The sequence below is a fragment of the Neomonachus schauinslandi genome, chromosome 8 (genome assembly GCF_002201575.2).
Source record: "Neomonachus schauinslandi chromosome 8, ASM220157v2, whole genome shotgun sequence".
Taxonomy (NCBI): domain Eukaryota; kingdom Metazoa; phylum Chordata; class Mammalia; order Carnivora; family Phocidae; genus Neomonachus; species Neomonachus schauinslandi.
Genome location: NC_058410.1, coordinates 142,495,911 through 142,518,878, shown reverse-complemented (window position 1 = coordinate 142,518,878; position 22,968 = coordinate 142,495,911). Strand labels below are relative to the sequence as shown.

Here is a 22,968-nt window from a genome sequence, read left to right as displayed (position 1 = left end):
CATAATTGAGAAAAGTCAGATGCATCTTCAAAGGATAAGTTCTAGTTAACAGGAAACACCATTAGTTCACACCAAGCCTTTTACATACATTATCTCATTTTCTCCTTGCAACAACCGAGGTGACTTAGACATTATTGTCATCATTTTATTGAGAAAAGTTGGAGCGTAGGGGGGACTGGAGACTTGGGTGAAACCTGGACCAACCTGGCACCAGAGCCAATGTTCTTCTATCCTACCTTGTACTAAGAATCAAAGAAGTCAGTGCAGATAGATGGTGCCTACCCTCAGAAGTTTATAGCTGGGTTGAAGAGATGAGATATTCAAGAAAATAGTTATAATAAAGGGGGTCCCTGAATCTGTGAGTTCCCGCCAGTGATGCAGAGTTTTGCTGTTCATGAGGAAAGACCCTCTAGCCGAACTGCTCAGAAAATGCTATGAAGAACAGTTGGCTTTTGGGTCAATGAAGGTAATGGGTTAAACCCATTGAATAAGAATCCACGAGTCCATCCTGACAATAAAGGAATAAACAAACAAATACATAAAAAAGATTAAGGAAAGCTCTTTCTCATAGTAGAAAAATGTTATTGAGTTCAAAGAGTACCATTTTGCCACCATCATAGTAATACTTGATTTGGGCAAGAACCATCAATGGAGGCTAAAACTCCTGAGTCAGAGTAACAAGATACTTGCGTAGCCTCAAAGTACCTCCTTACCAACCACTTACCAATTACAGAGACAAAAATAGTAACTTTCCAGGGGAGAAACTGGCCAAACACACCTCAACCTAGTGATCAACGTTAACACCACCAATCATGGGACCACGTGACTCCTTGTATCTACTGATGGAATTCCTTAAAAGGATAACAATATCACTTATGTGATGTCACTGCCAAAAATGCAGAGCCTGAATCTAATTATGAGAAAATGTCAGACAAACCCAAACTAAGGAACATTCTAGAACACAGCTGGTCTGTGCCATATGAAAATGTCAATGTCATGAAAGACAAAGGCCAAGGAACCATCCCAGATTAGAGGAGACCAAAGACACATGACAAGAGAGACAGTGCACAATCCTGGATTGTCTCCTGTCATGAGGGTGGGGGAGGGGGGATGATGTGCTGTATGTTATTGGGGACAATTGGTGAAATTTGCATAAGGTCTGTACATTAGATAATAGTATTGTGTTCACGTTTAATTTCCTGACATTAACAATCGTACTATGGCCATGTAAGTGAATGTCTATGTTCTTAGGAAATACACATGGTCATATTTAAAAGTAAATTTGCATTCTATTTGCAAATTGCTCAATGGGGAAGAGCAAATATACATGTAAATATGTATATGCAAATTGCCCTCAAATGATTTAGGAAATTGTGTGTGTGTGTGTGTGTGTGTACGTACATGGGGATGATGACAAAGTAAAATGTGGCAGACGTCAACAAATAATCTGGATGAAGGATATAGGAGAGCTGTTCGTACTTTTTTTTTTTTTTACAACTTTTGTGTAAGTTTTAAATTATTGCAAAATTACATGTTTTTTTTAATTGGCTTTTGAACTAGGCTTCCCAAACACTCATGTGTTTAGTCCTTATCAGTATTTAAAGTAGTGTGGTTTTTTAATTATCTAAAAATTGTTGCCTTCAGAAAGATGCTAGTTTCCAGCTTCGCTAGCTTTTGCCTCTCCAGATCATTCCCGTTCTGGAGGTAGTCGGTTTTGTCTTCTTTATGAAACTGGGGAATAACAAAGAGCAGGAGTTTTCTCCCATCTGCTTGTAGACAGCCATATCTTCTTCAATTACATTATTAAGACTGATTAAAGTAGAGATCATTTTGGGTTCTCTTTGGATCTTGGACAACAAATCGCAGCCTGCCAGTGTTGAGCATACCCCCATATACTTAATTATATCTCAATTGATGGACTCCTAGAAACAAGGAAAGAAAACCATCACTATCAGTTTCCAGCGATTCTAAAGATGAATATCTTTCTGTTTCTCCCAAGTTAATTGAACCTAAGTCTTTATTATCATAGTCTCTGTGTTTCTCAAGCACTTTACCTTTTAGAAGGCACTCCTTGATTTTAGGTATGTTTTCAGGCAGACGTCCTACCCTCTGCAGGGATGATGAGAAGTGGGGTTTAGGAGATGTCCAAGTATCCTTGTAATTGTAAGACTGAATGATGCTTTGATCTCAGTTGAACCTTAAAAGGCTTGTCTGTTAAAATGGGGAGGAAATACAACTCTTGTTCTATGGACACCAAATTGGAGATCCAGCAAGTTTGGGAATTGCCCAAGGGGCCATGTTGGTTCTTCCATCTCTTGCTGAGGGTGAGGCTATGCTAGGTTGTTCTATAGATTTTTGTATCCATCCAGGTCACTTGTCTTAGTCAGTGTCATGTGTCATGCATGCATTTATTATTTGGTTAACAATGTTGGCAACCGAAAAGCAAATATTAGCATTGACTAAATTTATTTAGTACGTTACAAAAAATAACCAATGACTTAAATATATCTACTTTTTTTTTTTTTTAAGATTAGTCAACTTCTGTAATGGGTACCTTGTAACCATATAATAAACAGAGACCTATTTTTAGGATTCATCTTAAATCATCATTTAGCATAGCGGGCTATTTACATCTGGCCCACATGCCTCTTTCAGACAACTGAATTATACTTCTGTTCTTGACCAAGATGTGGGGAGCATAAACAGGATGGCATTGTTAAGAAGTGGAGCAGAGGAACACAAATCGGGCATGCAGAAATGACTCAGAAGGTGCAGGGGTGGGGGGCGGTGTGCAGCATTCTACATGGCCTCAGGATCAAATCATGAAACCATCAACTCTCAGGTGGTTGGTCATTGAGTCAGCATTTTCCTTTCAAGTCTTGATTTCTTGGCACTTCCTCTTGCAGAAGGAATGATGACTTTTTCTAAAAATTGACCGTGATTTTTTAATAGCTCTATTGATGTAGAATTCCCATACCATAAAATTCATTCATCCTGAGTGTACAGTTTGGGTCTTAGGAAATGTGTGCTGTTGTCCGACCATGGCCAGAGTACAGTTTTGGCATGACCCCATGACACCCCAAAGGTCTCTCCTGCCCCTGTATCTGCTCCCATCCTTGGCACCAGGAAAACACTTGTACTGATTATAGCATTTGTTACTTTGCCAGCGTATCACCCCAGCAACCTTCCACCTGACTTACTGGTCATCGTCCTATCTCAGAGGATTGGTCTCAGTCTAACTTCTGGAAAAGGCATAGCTTTGAAACTCTGGCGACTGTTGGTTTTTAAGTAGACCCTCTCCTCTCGTGAGCAATGCTTTGGTGCAAATGGAGATATCCCTGATACCTCGTCACTCGGAAATCTCAGATGTCTCGTATTTCCTATCATCAATGGGAATCTTCCAGAATTACCCGTATGCATTCTTAATCAGAAGATTTGGTTAAATAAAAAGAGGAAAACACCCTAAAGACCTTTCTTTTCAAGGGTTAGGACAATGACACAGCCATTGTGCTGTGTTTTAATGTCATGATGTTTGGTGTCCCACAACTTACGCGTGAGCTAATGCTAACTGCTCCCTCATTTCCCAAAGAGAAACCCTGGTGTCAGCCTTGCAGGGGTCCCCTTTGCCTTTGGCCACATCTTAACATCAGAAATAAAAAGATTGTATCACATAGACTGGTTGGATTTCCTTTTATTAACCAAAGGAACACATGGACTCTGGAGTAGACCTAAGTACCCTTTTAAAGATGGTTTAAGAAAAAAGGTCATTTATAAACCCCTCGACATGGTCCTATAAAAAGAATCTGATAAAAATAAGCAGGATACAAAATTTAGCATGCATTATGTTCAAAAATCTTTATGTTTTAAGTGGAAAGGAGAGACTTGAGGAATACAAAATACACCGAAATTCTACTGGAGGCACGCTGGGTCTCTCTCACCATCTCTGCCCTGCCTTCTTTCCACTTCTTTTGTACTTTCCTGAGCAGAGCGCTTTTACGCCTGGAAAAACTCAAAATAGCTCAATAATTCCTATTTCTGCAAATGAACCTCAGCATACTTAACTCTAACGATCATCTTCACATTCCTTCTAGCAGACGAGATAGTCTGCCCAGTTACTTTACAGGTTAATCCGTGCCTCCAACTCAACCTCTCTGAACTAGTCAGCTTGGAGACTCTTGCTTGACAGGTGTTGAAAGGAGGTCAGCCTGTAACTGGGCTGTCAGGATCCTTACCTTAGCATCCCTAACCTCATGGGTCCCCAAGAGGAACGGTTCCAATTTGGGGAGAGAGGCTTGCAACTCAAGCTAATCAAACTCACAAGAACATATAAGGCAGAGTGCCAACTTCTAAAAATACAGTGGAACATAGACCTGTCACCAGGACTGAACTTTTCAAAGGTTTTGCTTCCTCTTTTATGACTTCTGCTGGGAGTGTTACCACGAGCTGTGTGTAGGGCCCTGCTGAGGGATAAAAGCTCATCATCACCCACCCTGCCAGCAAATCTGCGGGGGCGATTTCTATCACTCATTCATTTCTTCTTGAGAGTCAGCCGATCGCTAAGTTCTCCAGGTAGCTGGCTCTTTCCCCCCTCTGAATTGCACCCAGATTTGCACATTCGATTTCCGGTCTAAACAAGGCAGGACACCCAGTGGAGGGAGCGGGGAGTCCTTGATCCCCTGGCCTCTTTTTATCTGCCTCAGCCCCCTCCCCAGACCCTGCCATCTCCAGGCTCTGTGCCCTTCTCCAAAAGCTGCCTGCTGATTGGAGGAGCTACCTTCTAATTTAAACAAACTCAAGAACTTTCTGTCAGAGGGTGGTGGTCCCTAGCACCCACCAGGGCCCAGGGCACCTGTATCCCCATGTTATGATGTATGAAATCCTATACTCGTTTTCACGTCAAAAGCCCCTGGTCTGTGCTTGGATCGCATCACTGGGCAGGAGAGGAGGAAGCCTCGAGATTCATTGTGGAAACAGTCAAGACGAGAAAGAACTGGGGCTTTCTGGCTTGTTTTCTGAGAGGCTCAGCTCCCAACGGGGGGCCTTGTTTAAGTCAAGGTGCTTGGGATTCTTTCCAGAGGAGTTCCATTCTTGCCATGGATTGGGGGATGGCAGGTGGGGTGGCTGCCTGGTGCACCAGCCGGGCCTCTTGGGACAAAGCAAAGCGAGGAGCAGACCTGCAGCTTGACCAGTGGCCTGAGATCTGAAGCTTTTCTGTGATGGAAGGCATCAGAGGAATGCTGCTGCCAGTCTTGTCAGGAAGACCCGGCGAGGACTCAATAATTTAGGGACTGCAGACATTCTGGAAGCCCCAGCAGTTTTAAGTAGCAGTATCCAGAGAAGCGTTTGTTGCTTTATGTGGAATTTCTCGGTTACTAGATGGTCTTTGGAGAGCCATGGCGTGACGTCTGGGGTCCAGGGCAGGCTAAGCACCGTCCCCCCTCTACAAGTTTGGCAGATGAAAATAAAGATGGCACAAAGCTGAAAACTCATAATAAGGACTTCGCTGGGGGGATCGGAATTGTTCTGGCGTAATGAGAATTTGTGACACCAAACACATCATTTCTTAGAAATCATATTTCTCCTTTGCAAGACTTATACATATACACGACAGAGTAAATATACTTGTTACCCAACACTTACCAGATATGTTCTTTTTTTGTCCTTTTTTTAAACTGAGGTATAATTGACATGCAATATCCTATGAATTTTAGGTGTATCTCACAGCAAGTCACCATTTTTCCACATTACGAAGTGACACCACCCCCCCCCCCCCCCCCCTGCAGGATAAGTCTCATTGCCATCTGTCCCATCATATATACTCTTGTGTGTGATGTTCTTTTTCCTCCAGTCCCAACTCGGGGCAGCTCCAAACGTTTGCAAATCCAAAAAAGAATTTTGCATCATGAGGCACTTGGGTGGCTCAGGCAGTTAAGCGTCTGCCTTTAGCTCAGGTCATGATCTCAGGGTCCTGGGATCGAGCCCCGCATCGAGCTCCCTGCTCAGCGGGAGTCTGCTTCTCCCTCTCCCTCTGCCCTATCCCCTTCTCGTGCTCTCTCTTCCCCTCTCTCTCTCTCAAATAAATAAATAAAATCTAAAAAAAAAAAAAAAAAGAATTTTGCATCATACAAATAATACATAAATGTATTTCCTTTATGAAAATGAATACAACCATTAAAATATGCCTGACTACCTGTCAGTCCATCTGCTCCATAGACTATCTTGTGGATGCTTTCAGGACTTTTCTATTCCATGTACATGGTTTTATATTGTTTTGTTTTTAACACTCCTGGTATCACACTCTGTTTTGTTCCGCAATTTGTCCCTGGGATCTTTCTATGTGGGCCTATTGATTTTCAACTGCGGCAGAGTATCCTCTCCCATGGTTTTGCCGTAATGTACTGACCATTGCTGAAAAGATTAACATTCATATCCTTTCCATTTTTCCACTGGTACATTGCCTATCATGAACACCCCATAGATGCCCATCTGTGAACTTGAGTCTTTGTCTACAGGACATACCAAAGAGTAGATGGGATGCGTTAAAGGATCCGTATGTTTTACTTCTCAAACAGATACTACCAAATTGCCCTCCAGACTTTGGGTACCGCTTTATACCCCTAACGGCCACAATACTGCAGTTCTACTGTGGTCCTTTTTCTTAAGTTAAGGCTTTTAGGCCAAAGGAGCATTCGCCATTAAGATGTAAATTGCTCTGGTGGAGATGACTGGTTTTAAGTCCTTAAGGCCTTGAAAAGGAGTGGTGTCATTTTGGGGGTGTTTTGGCTGGATGCTGGGAACAATGCATCCATGGGGTTTCTAGGAAGCCAGGAAGAGTCTGCAGACTTAGCCGACTCAGTGGGCCCTGAGGTGGGAGTGGGGTCACCAAAAAGGTGGTAAGAGAGCGTCTGTGGGATAAGTTGCAAGTGGGGAGGGGCTGGGGGAGCTGGAAGACGGGTCTCGAAGAACTAGCCTTGCTTCAGAGTTGGGGGTGTGGATGGGGCACGTGTGTGTGTATACTCTTTTTCCTAAGACCGCCTCCTCTGTCTACCCTGTCCCAACCTACTCCCTTCCTCCACGAGCCTGACTGTGGGGGGCGGCGGGGGGGGGGGGGGGAGGCTGTGCACGCTAGTTTTATGACTGTCCTGGGGCAGTTTGTCAGCCTTCAGGAGAACGGACGGCAGGATAGAGATCTCAGCCCAGACCAGCTCTCGGCCAAATTCTTTCCTGATAATGATCATTTCTAAGACCAGAAAGTCTTGTTCGTTCGGATCACCCATTCAACCTATAACTGTGATGAAAAGCCTCTGAGGGTTTTACCCATCCTGAAGCATTTTACATTCTGAGAATCCTGGGCAAACATTTGTTTTATGCTCAAGACCATTCCTGATCTATCACTGAACCGTAGAAGGTAAATTATTCTACCATCCACTTCATATGTTTTACTCTCTCACTGTTTAATTCATTTAACAAGACAGGTAAACTTTGCAGAGAGAGGCTTATTTAAAACTGAATAGTACTTCTTATTTAAAACTGAATACTAGCCCTTTATCTGATATGTCATTTGCAAATATCTTCTCCCATTCTGTCAGTTATCTTTTGGTTTTGTTGACAGTTTCGTTTGCTGTGCAAAAGCTTTTTATCTTGATGAAGTCCCAATAATTCATTTTTGCCCTTGCTTCCCTTGCCTTTGACATGTTTCTAGGAAGAAGTTGCTGCGGCTGAGGTCGAAGAGGTTGCTGCCTGTGTTCTCCTCTAGGATTTTGATGGACTCCTGTCTCACATTTAGGTCTTTCATCCATTTTGAGTCCATTTTTTTGTGTGGTGTAAGGAAATGGTCCAGTTTCATTCTTCTGCATGTGGCTGTCCAATTTTCCCAACACCATTTGTTGAAGAGACTGTCTGTCTTCCATTGGACATTCTTTCCTGCTTTGTAGAAGATGAGTTGACCATAGAGTTGAGGGTCCATTTCTGGGCTCTCTATTTTGTTCCATTGATCTATGTGTCTGTTTTTGTGCCAGTACCATGCTGTCTTGATGATGACAGCTTTGTAATAGAGCTGGAAGTCCGGGATGGTGATGCCGCCAGCTTTGCTTTTCTCTTTCCACATTCCTCTGGCTATTCGGGGTCTTTTCTGGTTCCATACAAATTTTAGGATGATTTGTTCCATTTCTTTGAAAAAAGTGGATGGTATTTTGATGGGGATTGCATTGAATATGTAGATTGCTCTAGGTAGCATTGACATCTTCACAATATTTGTTCTTCCAATCCATGAGCATGGAACATTTTTCCATTTCTTTGTGTCTTCCTCAATTTCTTTCATGAGTATTTTATAGTTTTCTGAGTACAGATCCTTTGCCTCTTTGGTTAGATTTATGCCTAGGTATCTTACAGTTTTGGGTGCAATTGTAAATGGGATCGACTCCTTAATTTCTCTTTCTTCTGTCTTGTTGTTGGTGTATAGAAATGCAACTGATTTCTGTGCATTGATTTTATATCCTGCCACTTTACTGAATTCCTGTATGAGTTCTAGCAGTTTTGGGGTGGAGTCTTTTGGGTTTTCCACATAAAGTATCATATCATCTGCAAAGAGTGAGAACTTGACTTCTTCTTTGCCGATTTGGATGCCTTTTATTTCTTTTTGTTGTCTGATTGCTGTGGCTAAGACTTCTAGTACTATGTTGAACAGCAGTGGTGATAGTGGACATCCCTGCCATGTTCCTGACCTTAGGGGGAAAGCTCTCAGTTTTTCCCCATTGAGAATGATATTCGCTGTGCGTTTTTGCAAATGACATATCAGATAAAGGGCTAGTATCCAAAATCTATAAAGAACTTATCAAACTCAACACCCAAAGAACAAAGAATCCAATCAAGAAATGGGCAGAAGACATGAACAGACATTTTTCCAAAGAAGACATCCACATGGCCAATAGACACATGAAAAAGTGCTCAACATCGCTTGGCATCAGGGAAATCCAAATCAAAACCTCAATGAGATACCACCTCACACCAGTCAGAATGGCTAAAATTAACAAGTCAGGAAAGGACAGATGTTGGCGGGGATGCGGAGAAAGGGGAACCCTCCTACACTGTTGGTGGGAATGCAAGCTGGTGCAGCCACTCTGGAAAACAGTATGGAGATTCCTCAAAAAGCTGGAAACAGAGCTACCCTACGACCCAGCAATTGCACTACTGGGTATTTACCCCAAAGATACAAATGTAGGGATCCGAAAGGGTACGTGCACCCCGATGTGTTTAGCAGCAATGTCCACAATAGCCAAACTATAGAAAGAGCCAAGCTGTCCATCAACAGATGAATGGATAAAGAAGATGTGGTATATATATATACAATGGAATATTATGCAGCCATCAAAAAACCCCCCAAATCTTGCCATTTGCAACAATGTGGATGGAACTAGAGGGTATTATGCTAAGCGAAATAAGTCAATCAGAGAAAGACATGTATCATATGACCTCACTGATATGAGGAATTCTTAATCCCAGTAAACAAACTGAGGGTTGCTGGAGTGGTGGGGGGTGGGAGGCATGGGGTGGCTGGGTGATAGACATTGGGGAGGGTATGTGCTGTGGTGAGCGCTGTGTGTTATGTAAGACTGTTGAATCACAGACCTGTACCTCTGAAACAAATAATCCATTATATGTTAAAAAAAAAAAGATAGCAGGAAGGGAAAAATGAAGGGGGTGGGAATCGGAGGGGAAGACGAACCATGAGAGACTCTGGACTCTGAGAAACAAACTGAGGGTTCTAGAGGGGAGGGGGTGAGGGGATGGGTTAGCCTGGTGATGGGTATTAAAGAGGGCACGTTCTGCATGGAGCACTGGGTGTTATATGCAAACAATGAATCATGGAACACTACATCAAAAACTAATGATGTAATGTATGGTGATTAACATAACATAATAAAATTAAATTAAAAAACTGAATAGTACTTCTCAGAAGTTGGATTTGAGAAATTATAGCAGATTATTTTAACTGCAGTTTTAAAATTTCAAAAAAAAATTGAAAATTTCAGCCAACATCACCTTTTTTTTTTCCTTTTCTTTGTTGAGCCTAAGAATCACCTGAGGACTTTTTCAAAATCTGGACACCCATGTGGCACTCTGCATTAGTTAAACTGAATGCCTGGGCAGAGGGAACCAGATGTCCATAGTGGAAACTACCAATCCAATGGATAAGAGAAAAAAAATTTTTTTTGGCTTAAAAATTTCTAGGAAGTACAAGACAATCATGCCATTAAAATATTTTTAAATGCTTTCATTCTTTTCCTGTGGTCAAAGAACTCCGTAATGCAACAACAGATGTATTGAACAATAATTTACAAAATGAAAGACAATACTAACAAAATTTGCCCAATTTCAGGAAACCTGAGTGGCTCAGTCAGTTGAGCGTCCAACTCTTGATCTCTGTTCAGGTCTTGATCTCAGGATCATGAGTTCGAGTCTGTACTGGGCTCCATGCTGGGCATGGTGCCTACTTAAAAAAAAAAAAAATTGCCAAATTTGGACCTTAAGATGTGTTTTTGATTATAACACTTTTGAGTACAGAAATAACGCAAGCTATAATGTCTTCTTGATGTTCATGACGAGTTTGAGTGTGGATACAAAGGTCACACAGGCATGCTTCATGCACCCGAGAAGTGGACGGACCTCTTCGTAAGCAGCCAAGGGCACTTAGAGAACCTCATTAAGTCCTGCATTTTGTCCTGCCCTTGGTGCACTAGATTGAACTTTACTGCACACGCACACACACACTTCCACTTTATCAGTTTGAAAATTCTGAAGAATGCCTGCAAACCCCAGCCAGTCGCGGTACGGGGGAGGGGCCTGTGTGTCCTCTCTCTGGGGAGGCAGCTCACTGCAGCCTCCTTCCTGTGCTCAGCTGCCTACAATAGAATGCCTTGAGTAGGGCCTGGTGGGGTGGCTCCTCCATCACATCCTATCATCCTATCCCATCTCCTATCACATCTGGATAGACCGCGGGAAGTTCTGCTGTGTCTCTTAGCTGTTCTTGCTGGCTGGCTGGGTCTTTGGAGGACAGTGGTTGATGCCGTTCACACAGGCCAACTTGGTGTCTGCCCACCTTGGACGTCCTCAGTCTGGACAGTAGCTGCCTCCCCCTTCTCCTGGGAGCCTGCTCCTCAGCCGCCCCCCTCTCTGGGCTGAGGGTCCCTGCTAACACAATGGTATGTGCTTCCACTGCGCCTGACCTTGGGGGAAAGCGTTACCTGACAGCTCAGGCCTGCCTTTGGGGGAACTGACCTTGGGCTCGCGGGCCCGCCGAAGCTGTGTTTGGACAATGCGTCTTAGTCATTCGAGGGGAGTCTTGACAAGAGCCAAGCAAGCGACCGAAATGGGGTGTGTGCTTCCTGCGGTCTTGCCCTCTCTCTTTGTCCCTCTGCTCTGGTATTCGTATCATAATAACATAGATGATCAGCACTTGTGGGAACGCTCTCTTTACTGGTTTTCTTTCATGCTCCCACAAGAGTGACACAATCCTATCTTTCGAAATAGACTTAAGGGTAGAGAAAAGGAGGACATGTTGAAGTCAATTCATCTTTAAAGAAAACTAGTGTTTTCAGCCATCTGACTTCTCAGTGTCGAATTCTCCCCTGAGGTTGGACTGTGTTTTGAATGTGATGCGGGACCCGGCTGACACTTTGACTTGGCCTATTTGTGTGTTTCTGCTGTTGTTTTTGTTGTTGAACGGAGGTAAACATTCTGAAGTTTCCATGTTCTTGAACCTTGTCTAAAAAAAACCAAAATCCCTGAAAAGAAACCTAAAATGACTGATGATTGTATGCAATTTCTGTTTATTTCTGTCTCAGTAGGTGGGTATCTTTTTTTTTCTTCACCTGAGAGCTGAACCCTTTGGCTTGAAAAGAACAGGTCGTAGGAAAGAAGACTTACAAACAACTAATGGTCTCATGACTCACCTCACCTCCCCTCACCTTTGCCATTGTTGACAAGTGTAGTGTTTTTTCTGTCTGGACCTGCCTGTAATTTGCCCTAATCTTTCCACTGTCTTCCAGGACTACCAGCCAGACTCCCAGAAATCATGTTGGTAGGATCCCAGTCCTTCTCTCCTGGGGGGCCCAATGGGATCATCAGAAGCCAGTCCTTCGCGGGGTTCAGCGGCCTTCAGGAGAGACGGTCCAGGCAAGTCGGGTGTGGTTCTGTCCCGGGACGCAGCTCGAGAAGGCTGTGAGCTCATGCCCTCAAGAGGCTCTGCGAGCGTTCAGCCTTGTTGAAACACACACACGCATGCACATGCACGCACACACGCGTGCATGGTATTTTAATCTCTTCCATGGAAAAGACGTAATGTACCAAAAATTAAGTGCCGTAGTTTCTTTCTGTCATCTAGAATTCCTCCTGCCAAGCAGATGGCTGGAGATTTGGGATAAGCTAGCAGTCTGTGTGCCTGGCTCTCCCTGCCCCCTCCCCTTTGAGCCGCACGTCTCCCACCACAGCCAGACTGGGGAGACTGTGTTTGCTCTAAGTTATGCAGTGGGTAAAGACTGCCTCTGCTGAGCGACTCTGGGCAGCAGATGTCCTTCAGACACAGGCTTGGGAAAGTTAGTCTTCCAGTTTCTCCTGAATCTCCCTTCCTCTAAAATAGGACTTCGGGGAACTCAAGAAGGAACACACGGGTCATGAAATAGGTAACATGGAAAAAGTTTGTCTTCAGTTTTTCCGACACGACAGAGGTCTTGGGCCCTCAGGGGCCTACGTGCTCGACCTGTCCTGTCCCCTTTGGTATGGACGGTTATGCTGAGGAAAAGAGTAACGAGCCTGGGAGGCGCAGGGCGGGCACCTGCCAGACTCGGAGGTCACAGCTTTCCCTTTGACAGCTGGGTCGGTGAGGTTCTGGCCTCTCGGTCTCCTAATCAGATCCGGGGTTGGGGTCTAAGTTCTCTCAGGTGTCCATCTCCGCTTGCAGGCTGCATCCCTGCCACTAACAGAGACGCTGAGTTCTGCGTTCTACCTAAAGATAATGTACTCCAGAAAAAGAAAGCTCACACAAAGCCATGGGTTCGGCTACGTGTGCCTCTCTCTAACGCCATCTGGAGTAGCCCTTTATCCAGAAACTGTTCATTCACATCCTAGTCGAGTTTAGCAGACGCTTGTGCTCAACATTGCATAGCACGCGTATTTTTTTCGTCGGATTAGACCCTTCTGCTCCCTCGTTTCCTTGGAAGCACTTGTCCTCGGCTTTCTGTAAGGGTTCAGTGGCATGGTGTGTCTTCACTCAGAGCCCCTGACCAGACCCTGGGGAGCCACTGCCTTGTGGAGCTTCCAGATTTCAGCAGTTCATAAATCTAATAGCAAATCCACCAATAAACCACACGTGGGATGGCTCAGGTTATTCAGCTATCGGGGACCCGTACCTTCCCCACAAGACACAGATATGAACACAAAATGATTCAAAGGGCATTTCTTTGCTCAGACCCTTTTGGATGCCGAGACTCACAATTTCTTTTTCCTTTGCACAGATGTAACTCCTTCATCGAAAATCCCTCCGCTCTTAAGAAGCCTCAGGCCAAACTGAAGAAAATGCACAATTTAGGACACAAAAACAACAACCCTCCCAAAGAGCCTCAGCCTCAGAGGGTAGAAGAGGTCGTCAGAGCCTTGAAAAACGGACTCGAGTAAGAACATCGACGCTAAGAGCGTCCTAGAACGTTTTTCCTTTCTAAAATCCTCAGGGGGAGGAGGGGTGCACGGAAAAGTTTTAAGAGATCATTTTAAAATGTCTATTTCTGTACTAGACATTTTATTCTTGCACCGTAATTGAGGAAGCCTTCAATGAGTCTCAAACGTGTGAAATATGTCAAGTTTCCGCATCACATCCATAGCATCGAGGGAGATCCGAACTAGTGATGTGTTTAACTCAGCGCAGTGTTGGATTTCACATAAACGACGATGGACAGACAGCTCCATTTTAGTGATCGCTGAGGAAGGATTCTGAAACCTTCCCAAGTTATTATGTTATATATTATAGTCTATTATTATACGGATTGTTGGCCCAGAATAAAATCTCCCTGGTGTGTGGGGAGACCTCTAGAGTTGGTGTCATATTTCACTAGATAGAATTCTGTGAGCCTGGACCCAGGAGACCCAAAACATCATTTGCGCCGTTCCCTCCCCTCTGCTTTTTCTTTTTTGGATTTGCAGCCTCACAGGGGCTCTCCTTTTTGACCATCTGGATGGTATCAGAAGCAACTCCCGGAGCTTTCAGAAAGTTGAGAGATTAGGAGATATGCAGCCTCTTCCCCACCGACTCTCCCCTCCCCAGAGCAGGGCTCAGGTTCCTCGTCCCCTTCGGAAGGACAAGGGCAGCACGGTACAGAGGTCACAAGTAGGTTTCCTATTCTTTTTGCAGTGAATATCTGGAGGTTCACCAGACAGAGTTGGACAAGCTGACAGCTCAGTTAAAAGACATGAGAAGAAACTCTCGCCTGGTAGGTACCATCCAATCATTAGGATGTTAACCCAGTATTCCTTTTTTTGGGCTGAGTATCTTTTTTTTTCCTACTGGATGGGGATAGGGGTCTGGGGAAGGGTACAGGGATGAGGAAGAACCTTTAAGAAAAGCAGATCCAAGGGGGAGAGTACTATCTGCTTCCTCATGCATATATGAGAAGGTTAAAGTTATTCTTTTTTTTTTTTTAAAGATTTTATTTATTTATTTGAGAGAGAGAATGAGAGAGAGAGAGAGCATGAGAGGGGGGAGGGTCAGAGGGAGAAGCAGACTCCCCGCCGAGCAGGGAGCCCGACGCGGGACTTGATCCCGGGACTCCAGGATCATGACCTGAGCCGAAGGCAGTCGCTTAACCAACTGAGCCACCCAGGCGCCCCAGTTAAAGTTATTCTTAATACTTCTCAGTATTTTCCAAGCATGTTTATGTGGATACGCTTTATAATCAGGAAAAAATACTAAACAGAAGCAACTGCAACCCCCTCTACCCCTCCTCCAAATCATATAAGGAAATGAAAAGTTGGGGTTCTCCTAGCATTTTGTTAGTACAGAATTTGGAGCCCAGAACAACTAAAAAAACAGTACAGGTCAATGATGTCAGGGAGGGCAAGGGGATCCCAGGGGCACCTGTTATGAGAAGGTGGGAGCAGCCCCTGAGCCCATTCATTACATGTCCTTACCACCCGCAGCTCACAGGTGTCCTCTATTCTAATAAATTTGTGAGGACTTATCTGGTTGAAGAGGTGCTTTTCCCCTATACACTATTTTAAATGATTTTGTTCAGTTCAAAATGATCTTACATCTTAATCTTCCAAGGTGTCCGAAAGCCCAGGAAAAGTCTCCACGCACTAAGAGGTAGAGCTGTGCATCCATAGCCACTGTCTTCTTCTGTTTTCGGAGATCTGCTAAGATGTGTAGTCCTGTCCTTTCCGAAGGCTCAGAGGCTAAAAGCTTTACGGAAGTTAAAAGATTTTATCCCCCGATGATGTTACAGTAGGAACCGCCCCATCTCTGTGGGGAGCGACTCCTTATGGAATGGCCTTCCGCTTTGGAATGCCCTTGAGCATCCTCAGTGGCAACACATGTTTCTCCTTGGAAAACAATAGTGAATGGACGCAGGAGCTCTTGCTGGGACCTGGTGTTCCGTAGGAAAACCCTCCTGATGGGGGACATGGGAATGGTGTGCCGATTACACTGTGCTATTACAAACACACAGGAAATGAACTTGCTTAAAAAACAATTTGTGAAAAGCCTATCACTGCCCTCCAGGACTCTCCTTAAACACCAGTTTTATATGTTTAAATGGGAGGGCAAGGGCTATCCCTGCTCCATTCTATGTTAACTTGCTTTCCTTATTTAAAAGTTAATATGAGGGCGCCTGGGTGGCTCAGTTGGTTAAGCGACTGCCTTCGGCTCAGGTCATGATCCTGGAGTCCCTGGATCGAGTCCCGCATCGGGCTCCCTGCTCGGCAGGGAGTCTGCTTCTCCCTCTGACCCTCCCCCCTCTCATGTGCTCTCTCTCATTCTCTCTCTCTCAAATAAATAAATAAAATCTTTAAAAATAAATAAATAAATAAATAAAAGTTAATATGAATTTATGTGCCCCTCAGGATGTAAGAGAGGAGAGCTGAAAGCAAGTGAGACCCTTGGGTGCGGAGAGATTGGGGTAGAATTCTGGAGACACAGAGGGAAAATAAATACGGGCCCCTAAAAGTACTCTCGCCGCTATTTCAAATAACCCAGCAGAACTTTGCAGGAGTGATCATTTCTTCCCTGGAAATGCAGAAATGCAAACTGAATCCCTCTATTGAAATCAGTAACAATTGTGAGGAAACTATGTTTTAATCCGGACACTCCTTTTTTATTTTAGGGTGTGCTGTATGACCTAGACAAGGTAAGTTATCATTCTGTGGGGGAGTATTGTGAAAAAATAAAACACTGCATGTTTGCAGAGAGGTCTGTGATTTCCTCTTTAGGCATAACCAGATCTCCAAGAACTGATGATTTTTCTAAGCCTAGTAAAAGTCATTCTTGTATCTAATGAGGGCGGGTGAATAAGTACCATGATCTGTAGCTCCAATAACATCTTGAAGGTCACTTCCATAAAAATGCCACTTGGTTGTAGGGTTTCTTTGTGCGCTGATAAGTTCAAGAACTTTCCAGGTATTTGAAGGTCCTTACCTGTGTTCTCTCTAATTGACTGCCGTATTTCATCAAATTGAAGACGTCTTTGACTGAAAAACACACCATTATTTTATATCTCCCTAAGGGAAAAAAAGTGATTCCAGGTAAACCCTGGCACGGTTTTCTCTGTTCACTTAAAATGTGTATTTTATACTTCGTGACAAAACTCTTCTAGGCTTCTTTTAAATGTAGAGTTTGTTTTTGTTTATTCATATATGCTGCTGCTCTCTTCGCATGCCTTTCTGTATATACGTAATTTTAATGCTGAATCATGGTGTAATGTTTTTTGAAGACATTGGAGAGGGTAATTAAGTTTAATGCATGTAATAACAATATTTATAACTCAAAGAGATGACACACGAACCACTGTGATTATCTTTGAGCACGAACGGACAGTAGTTTCAAAATGCAGCCCGGTTTCAGAGACACTAAACTGTAGGGGGGGTGAGTTCATCTTCGAGATGATAAAATATGTTACTGTGAAGGATTAGAAGTATGCCCCAACAGGATATTGCCCTGCTAGAAACCCAGTGAATTCCATTTGATTGGCCTCCCTCAATGTTCAACACAAGGATTCCCATTACTAACTCAAGCTCATCTCTCAGAATATTTATTCGATGTTTTAGTAAATACTTTCCAAATTGGTATTAGAGATTCTCTGAAATAGCCAAGATTGGAAGGAAGGGGAGGTATTTAGCATTTTCTGGTAATTTGGGGTCTGAGATCAGGAAGAAGATATTCTTGTTGGTCTAGATCAGTTAAACTGTAAATGGCTGTACTTTTTCAAACTTCTTCTTTTAATTCCAGCAAATTAAAACGATTGAAAGATACATGAGACGCCTGGAATTTCACATTAGTAAGGTAATGAAGTTCCCGTTGTCTTGGCTTCTGGGTTTCTGTCCTCAGTCACTAATCAATACGCCTTTGGCCTAAGCATGGCACGTAGTCTGCGGAGAATGTCTTACCTAATTGACTCCTAAACTGATTATCAATTAAGTCCTCCAACCGGCAGGAAAGATGGAGAAAAAGGAGAAAAGAGCCTGACAATCTGGCATAGCTCTGACTCTCCTTCCGTTCAACAAACATTGAAGTGCTTCCCACAGAGCCTCCTGCTGGGCTTTTAGTCCCTGTGCAGTCTTGGTAAAGATCGAACCAAAGTCACCCTACACGAAACTTCACACTTGCGTAACTGGACCCTCTGGGGCCACGCATATAGCTTGGTACCCCGTAAACTTCTTCACGAAGGCCTTGAAAGTACTTAAGGGCAGGTGCCATGTACGTCCCTAACTCTTTCTCAAGCTCCTGGCTCCTTCTGTCCTTCCTCACATGGCGTGGTTTCCAGGCACCTTTTCTTTCATCTTTGTCGCCCCCGTCGACGTGGGCCATTTTGTCAGGACCCCTGACACCCAGCCCTGAACCCTACAAACCATTCACTGAGATCCAACCAGGCTAGCATGGAGTGGGACTGTCACCCCATTGTTCTGAACACTACCAAGAGTTACTGGGGCAACCAGAAAATCGTTCCCGTTGGGAGCCGCTAAATCCCACCAATGGTCATTCCTATATGCATCCATGTGCATCAGCCTCTCTTCCAAGTAGAGAGACTGGAGCCTTCAGTCTCCAGTCTCGATCTCTCTGCTAGGAGTCAGAAGCCCTAGGCTCCAGTCACATACTCTCTGGGCTATATCACCCATGCGGACCTTGGTTTTCCACTCCGTGAAATGGGGCCGGGAGGTGCATGCATTCAATCTAAATGAGCCTAAGAATCCTTTTGTTTTAAAATTCTGTGACGATTTAGATGTATGTAAACATATGTATATGCAGCTGCCTTTGCATGTTTCCGCTTTGAAAAATATCTATTACCTGGGCGAATCTGAAATTGCTCCAATTTCTGTTAAACTCAAATAAAACAATGACATCCATTCAGATGTATCTGTGTGGCAGGCAGGTGTTGGCAAATTACTCTGTTTAGTTAGAAACACAGCAAGAAAACAAAATCCCTCTCAGGTAGGAGTGTATTTATCCACCTTGCAGCCATCGTGGTTAGCCATGACGACCCCGGGGGTCACGAAAGGTTGGGGGCGGTCTGTTTGCAGCACCTTATGCACAGCATGTCTCACAAATGGTATTTAACTGAATGAGTCCAGCAGTTGGTTTGGTGAGGGTCCCTGCTGACGTGTGGATGAGACCAACGCTTGCCTACAGTCGGCCCGTTCCCACTCAAGTGGGTACAGAGTTACCCTTTATCCTACAGGTTAACTCCATTGGGCTAGGATAGGCTGGCATTGAAATGAAAACAAAGAATTAACTCTTCTGCAAATGCAGAGTAACAGACTGCATCTTTAGGGCTAAACTGATGTCCCCATGAGCAGTTTCCTATAGAGAGGATTAGCAGTTTCCTATAGAGAGGATTACAGTCTCAGACTTTAGCAAACCCAGTAGTGGGGAAGACGGAGGAAGGGGCAGCTTCCCAGGGGACCCCATGGGTGAAACAGTCTGGCCTGCCCTGGAAGAGGGATCAGCTCTTGTGTTTCTAGGGGTTTTGTGGGGACCAACCCCATGAGAACGATCTGCAATGTTTATGTAATATTCCAGATTCCAGCCCAGCCCTAACCTACTGAATCTGCATCTCAGAGGGGGGGGGCCTGGGCATCAGCATTTTAACAAGCTCACCAGGTGATTCTTAGCTTGGTTTTAGGGTATGGCAGCCACCCTCTCTGCCAGTCACGAACCCAAAGATTTCATCAGCAGCTTCACCACCCTTGACCTTACATCTCCCTCTTAATCGGAGACAAACCCATCGACTCCAAAGACGAAAGGCTGCTTCCAGAGTTTGGCAGTTGCTCTCACCAAAGTGGAGTGAGTTGTTGAAGGAAAGAGCAACAGAGAATCCTTTAACCAGAGAATAATTTCCAGTCTCTTAATGTGCATCTTCTAAGTTGAGTGTGATTGACGTCTAGACAGAGATCGCAATGGTGGAAAATTCCACCTACTCTTACAGGTCCTCCTGACGCTTTGTCGTCAGCACCCAAAAACTTGCTTTCAGAACAAAAGAGGAATCTTAAACTCTGAAACCCATTATATTCATCTCCACCTTCCTCTGGTTCTACAGCCTTTTGAGAGAATAAAGTTTGTACTGAAATGAAAAATTCAAGTTGGCCGAGGCAGATCCCTGCCTCGCAGAAGTCCCTGATTTCCTTTGCTTCTGCCAACACCTGGGGTTTGTGTCCTTTTCATCTGCCTGCAAACTCCTGTGGTTAACTGGGGAGCAAGCTGATAATGGGGGAGAGCGCAAGACTGTGGACATATACGTGATCAGCAATAACCAGGTTTTCTCAACTTAAGCACTATTGATATTTGGAGCTAGTCTTTGTTGTAGGGCACTGTCCTCTGTCCTGCAGGATGTTTCGCAGCATCCCTGGCCTCTGTCCCTACCAGATGGTGGTAATACCTCCCCGCTGTGAGGCTGGAAATAAACAGCTCCAGCTTTGGCCAAATGTCCCTGGGGTGTCAAAATCTCCTTGGGTTGATTGAGAATCGCTGTCTTCGAGATAGTAAGTGATTCTCAGGCTTATAAGATGAGTATGATCAATAGTCATTTGCAAACAGCGTATGATTGTTTGGACGTATAAATGTAGATGTATAGCAGAAAAATGCTCACTTCCAGCGTTTCCATTTATTGTTTTAGTGGCAGTATTATTTACACAAACAAACACTGCATAGTTCTTAAGTGTTCAGTTTGATCAAGTTTTGACAGTTGTGTTTCATCCTCATTTTTTAAAAAGATTTTATTTATTTGAGAGAGAGACACAGAGAGCATGAGCAGCAGGGAAGGGCAGAGGGAGACTCCCCGTGGAGCAGGGAGCCTGATGCGGGGCTCGATGCCCGGACCCCGGGATCACGACCTGAGCCAAAGGCAGGCACTTAACCCACTGAGCCACCCAGGCGCCCCTCTTCACCCTCATTTTACAAATAATTTAATAACTTTATTTTCTATATTGTTGAGGCTCTTTATTGAAGATGATTTTTTATTTAAGATTTTATTTGAGACAGAGAGCAAGAGCAGGGGCGGGGGGTGGGCAGAGGCAGAGGGAGAAGCAGACTCGCCTCTGAGCAGGGAGCCCGATGCGGGACTCGATCCCAAGACCCTGAGATCATGACCTGAGCCAAAGGCAGACACTTAACCAGCTGAGCCACCCAGGTGCCCCTATTGAAAATGATTTTTGTAAAGTCTTGGCTCAAGTTCTTTTTAAAAAAAAAATGCTAAATGTAGATGTGTGAATATCACCTTGTGACAATACCCTTAAAGTGGTAAGAGCCTCATGGAAATCCTTCCTGTGTTTGTTCCTTATGTAGAAGACTGCGGTCTCCTTCATCCAGTACTTGGCTCACACAGCCCACCAATGTTAAGCTCATTTTCATTTCGTGTAATTTGAAAAGAAGGCTCAGATTAAAATCTGCTTTGAAAGAGAAAATGGATCCCAGTGGCTACAACAAAGATGATGGGTCTCTGGCTAAAAGGATGATGCTTCAGGGTGGGGGGAGGGCGCCTGGGTGGCTCAGTCGGTCAAGCGTCTGCCTTCCACTCTGGTCGTGCTCTCAGGGTCCCAGGATGAGCCCCACGTGGGGCTCCCTGCTCAGAGGGATGTCTGCTTCTCTCTCTCCCTCTGTCCCTCCCCCTGCTCATGCTCTCATTCTCTCTCAAATAAAATCTTTATAAATAAATAAATAAATAAATAAATAAAAGGGTGACACTTCTACTAGAGTCTCCTTGTTGAGGTCAGAAACATAAATATCTTTTGGACTGAACAATGGCCTGTGTAACTTCTTTCAAGTGGGATTAAATAGTTACATCCCTCGTGTTCCCTCCTGTGATTCGGACAGGTAGATGAACTCTACGAAGGGTATTGTATCCAAAGACGCCTCCAAGATGGTGCCAGCAAAATGAAGCAAGCCTTCGCGGCCTCGCCTAGCAGCCGAGCTGCCCGTGAGAGCCTCTCGGAGATCAGTCGCAGCTACAGGGAGTACACGGAGGTACGTGCCGGTTGGCTACCTCATCCTACCCTTAAGGGAGCTGTCTTACCATTTGCTTCTCTTGCACTCTTTGGGGGCTGTCTGTGGAATTGTTTAAGATGAGTCTCGGGCACTTCTGTCGGTCGTATTTTGGTTCAGTCAGTCTTCACTGGACTCCACAGCCTCCGTTGGCCTTTCTTGGTCCCCGAGTGTCACCTGGCAGTCACTCATCTCCTAGTGCCTTGGACCGTGCTTGCTCATGAAACTGAAAAGCCGCAAGATGTCAGATGCTACGAAGCCATTCACTGACCAAGTCTTGAACTCTTCCGTGCTCCCTGCTGCCTTGCGGTCTCTGCATAGGGAGGCTACGAATGCTTGTCGAGAAGTTCAGCGAATGCATGGGTCAGCCACAGGGCCCTGGTTTTTGACGCTCTAAGTGCACTCCTAAGTTTTCTAGTGTCCAGGCTAATCTGGCTTTATTCCCAGAAGTAGAACCACCCTAGCAGTTAAGATAGCTGCCCTGAAAGCTGGGTATCACCAACACTCCAGCCTGTGATGATTTTATGCTAAGGAAGTCCCCTTCTCTCTTCAAGGAGACCAGATAAAGAGCCACAAGCAGAAGTGGGCCTCCCCTGGCTTCTGTCTCTGAGGCCCCTGCATCCGACACAGGGAGGCCTTCCCTCCTCCTGGGGTCACCTGATACCAAGTGTCTTTGATGGAAGACTGAATAATTCAAGCAGCACATCTCACTAACCCGAGTGTCTGCTCGCAGATCGAATTTCATAAATGAAGTCATCAGCCTCCTGAGGGTTCATGGGGTCTGCTGGGCAGATCCCGGAGCTGAGCGTCTGACCCCATGGGTCACCTTGTATGGTCGCTCCAGCAGTGTCTCTGGTCTGAACCGTTTTGTCTCTCTCTCCATGTTTTGGCTTCTTCGCCTATATTCCCCTTTCAGAAGAATGCTTATTAAATGCGCTAAATAAAATATGTGGAATCCAGGAACTCAGAAGAAACTAATGATACTGAAATAGTCATTTCAGTATTAGTAGTACAGTTACCAAAATATCTTAAAAAGCAAAATATTTTGATATAGTGCTGTGCTTTGTTTATGCCACATTATTATTAGCACATCTAAATTATCAGCTCTGGAAGTTATAAAATTTTATTTTATTTTTTTTAAGATTTTATTTATTTATTTGAGAGAATGAGAATGAGAGAGAGAGAGCACATGAGAGGGGGGAGGGTCAGAGGGAGAAGCAGACTCCCCGCCGAGC

General features: G+C 44.5%; 1 protein-coding gene across 3 annotated transcripts in view; it reads left to right on the top strand.

The window, feature by feature from the left end:
• RIPOR2 (RHO family interacting cell polarization regulator 2) overlaps window positions 1-22,968 on the top strand; it is a 109,598-nt gene that overhangs the window by 45,011 nt on the left and 41,619 nt on the right. For all 3 annotated transcript variants that reach the window (XM_044917724.1, XM_021696826.2, XM_021696828.1), the window contains exons 2-7: window positions 12,048-12,174; window positions 13,512-13,667; window positions 14,402-14,480; window positions 16,368-16,391; window positions 17,489-17,542; window positions 21,566-21,715. In XM_044917724.1, coding sequence (XP_044773659.1) covers window positions 12,048-12,174; window positions 13,512-13,667; window positions 14,402-14,480; window positions 16,368-16,391; window positions 17,489-17,542; window positions 21,566-21,715 — 590 coding nt within the window. The remainder of the gene's footprint in view (window positions 1-12,047; window positions 12,175-13,511; window positions 13,668-14,401; window positions 14,481-16,367; window positions 16,392-17,488; window positions 17,543-21,565; window positions 21,716-22,968) is intronic.